This window comes from Ascidiella aspersa, chromosome 4 (assembly GCF_963924565.1).
Source record: "Ascidiella aspersa chromosome 4, kaAscAspe10.2, whole genome shotgun sequence".
NCBI lineage: Eukaryota > Metazoa > Chordata > Ascidiacea > Phlebobranchia > Ascidiidae > Ascidiella > Ascidiella aspersa.
In genome coordinates this window covers 2,091,526-2,093,190 of record NC_139450.1, presented here as the reverse complement: position 1 = coordinate 2,093,190, position 1,665 = coordinate 2,091,526, and the positions used below count along the sequence as shown (strand labels likewise).

The following is a 1,665-nucleotide window of genomic DNA, read 5'->3' as shown; positions in this document are numbered from 1 at the left end:
AAAACGACCAACTTCAAAACTCTTGTTAAATATTTGATTAGAAATCCTGTAAAAAAATGGTGTCTTCAAGTCTTTTCTTTCTTTATTTTCAGGAAACAATACGTTGAGCCTTCATTTCCCTAACTTTAATTAAGTGCAGCAACCATGTCTTTCCTACACATTTACCTGAAAACCACAACTCTTAAGCTTTTGTTAAAATTTTCATTAAAAATCTTGTCAAAAAATGGTGCCTTTATAAGGTTTTTCTGTCTCCATTTTCAGAAACCAATACGTTAAGCCTTCATTAAGTGCAGCAACCATGTCTTTCCTACACATTTACCTGAAAACGACCAACTTCAAGCACTCTTACGAGCTGACAGCCAAACCTGAACTTGACGAAGCGACCTGCCTTGTCATCCACGAGACGTTCCAGGCTGCGTCCAATGAGCTGATCGACGTTTATCCGGGAACTTGCCAATCAAGTATTTCCTCTCATCCCTACATCAACAAGAAGGACAAGAGCGGAGTGCCCGGGGATCTTCAAATAAGGTTAGCGCCGTATAAGTTGTACTTTGACCCAGATTGGCGACGTTTTACTTTAACAAAAAGGCCCGAATAGAAATCAGCATTTAAAGTCATTTTGAAATTACTGAAGCCCGAGTCAAGCCTTTTCGAACTAACAACAACTCAAGTCTAATTTAAGTCCATTTGTCAGAAATATTTAAGTTAAGTCAAGACATTTGCTCAAAAGGCTTAAGTCAAGTTATGTCATTTGAAAACAGTAACTTAAGTTCGCCTAAGTCAAGTCCCTGACTGAAGTCATTACAACACTGCTTAAATGTTCAACTTAAAAGTCGGTTTTCTGTTACAAGTAAAAGAAACGTCAAAAGTAGGCTATATTCTCTTAAAATCACTTCTTAATTTTAACCATTTTTTTTCGAAAGGGCATTACGGCTTATCTTTTTTTTTCCTTTTGATCTCATGTTGCACGCCCCTGTTTTAGCCCTTAAACGTTCAACTTGATAATAATTTGTTTTCCGATAAAAGTATAAAACGTATTTTTCTTAAAATTTCCTAATTACCTCCAGCAAAGCATTATGATCCCACTCTATTTCTTCACAGATCCGAGATGACCCTTAGTTTGCTTCACGGTCTTGAGTCGGAAGGTTGGGAGCTTCTTCTCGGAAAGAGCATCCACGACCACGAGGGAATGATCTTTAAGAGGAGGAGAGGCGCCTCCTGGATGGGAAAGAGGAGAGGAGATGAAATTGAGATGATGGATGGATGCTCACTTCCCAAATCGCAACGAAGGTGAAGAAATTGAGGTCATTTAATGTCCAAGCAACTGGATGGACCGGCTGCAGCTCAAGGGCGCCGTCTTGCGGAAAATAAAGATTTATTTGAGTCGGTGGTAACTAGCACGACTGCATTCCATAATATGTGTTGCCGCCAAGATTAACGCCGATATGGTTTCCGGACTAATTCCTTTGCCAAAATTGGACGCTATATACGCCAAAAACGACAATTTTTTGGTAAATTTACTAGGATTTCACGCCAAAGATCTCTAACGGAAAGATACCACAATAAAATCGGGCTACCAGGGGTCCACTGCATTGTTTCTAGCTAAGGTGAGCTAGAGAAGAACCAATCTGTTTATGTGATAAAAGTGGCTTCTTGCGCTCTTCC

General features: G+C 39.5%; 1 protein-coding gene across 1 annotated transcript; it reads left to right on the top strand.

The window, feature by feature from the left end:
- Positions 1 to 279: 279 nt before the first annotated feature.
- Positions 280 to 1,294, top strand: LOC146146607 (uncharacterized). The gene is made up of 2 exons (XM_083386916.1): positions 280 to 528; positions 1,102 to 1,294. Exons 1-2 carry the CDS (start codon positions 299 to 301, stop codon positions 1,292 to 1,294), a joined length of 423 nt encoding a protein of 140 aa, XP_083243042.1. The 5' UTR covers positions 280 to 298.
- Positions 1,295 to 1,665: the final 371 nt, after the last annotated feature.

Coding starts and splice junctions, on each gene's coding strand:
- LOC146146607 (XM_083386916.1), top strand. CDS start 299: ATGTCTTTCCTACACATTTACCTGAAAACGACCAACTTCAAGCACTCT. Junction 529..1,101: donor CCCGGGGATCTTCAAATAAG/GTTAGCGCCGTA, acceptor ATTTCTTCACAG/ATCCGAGATGACCCTTAGTT.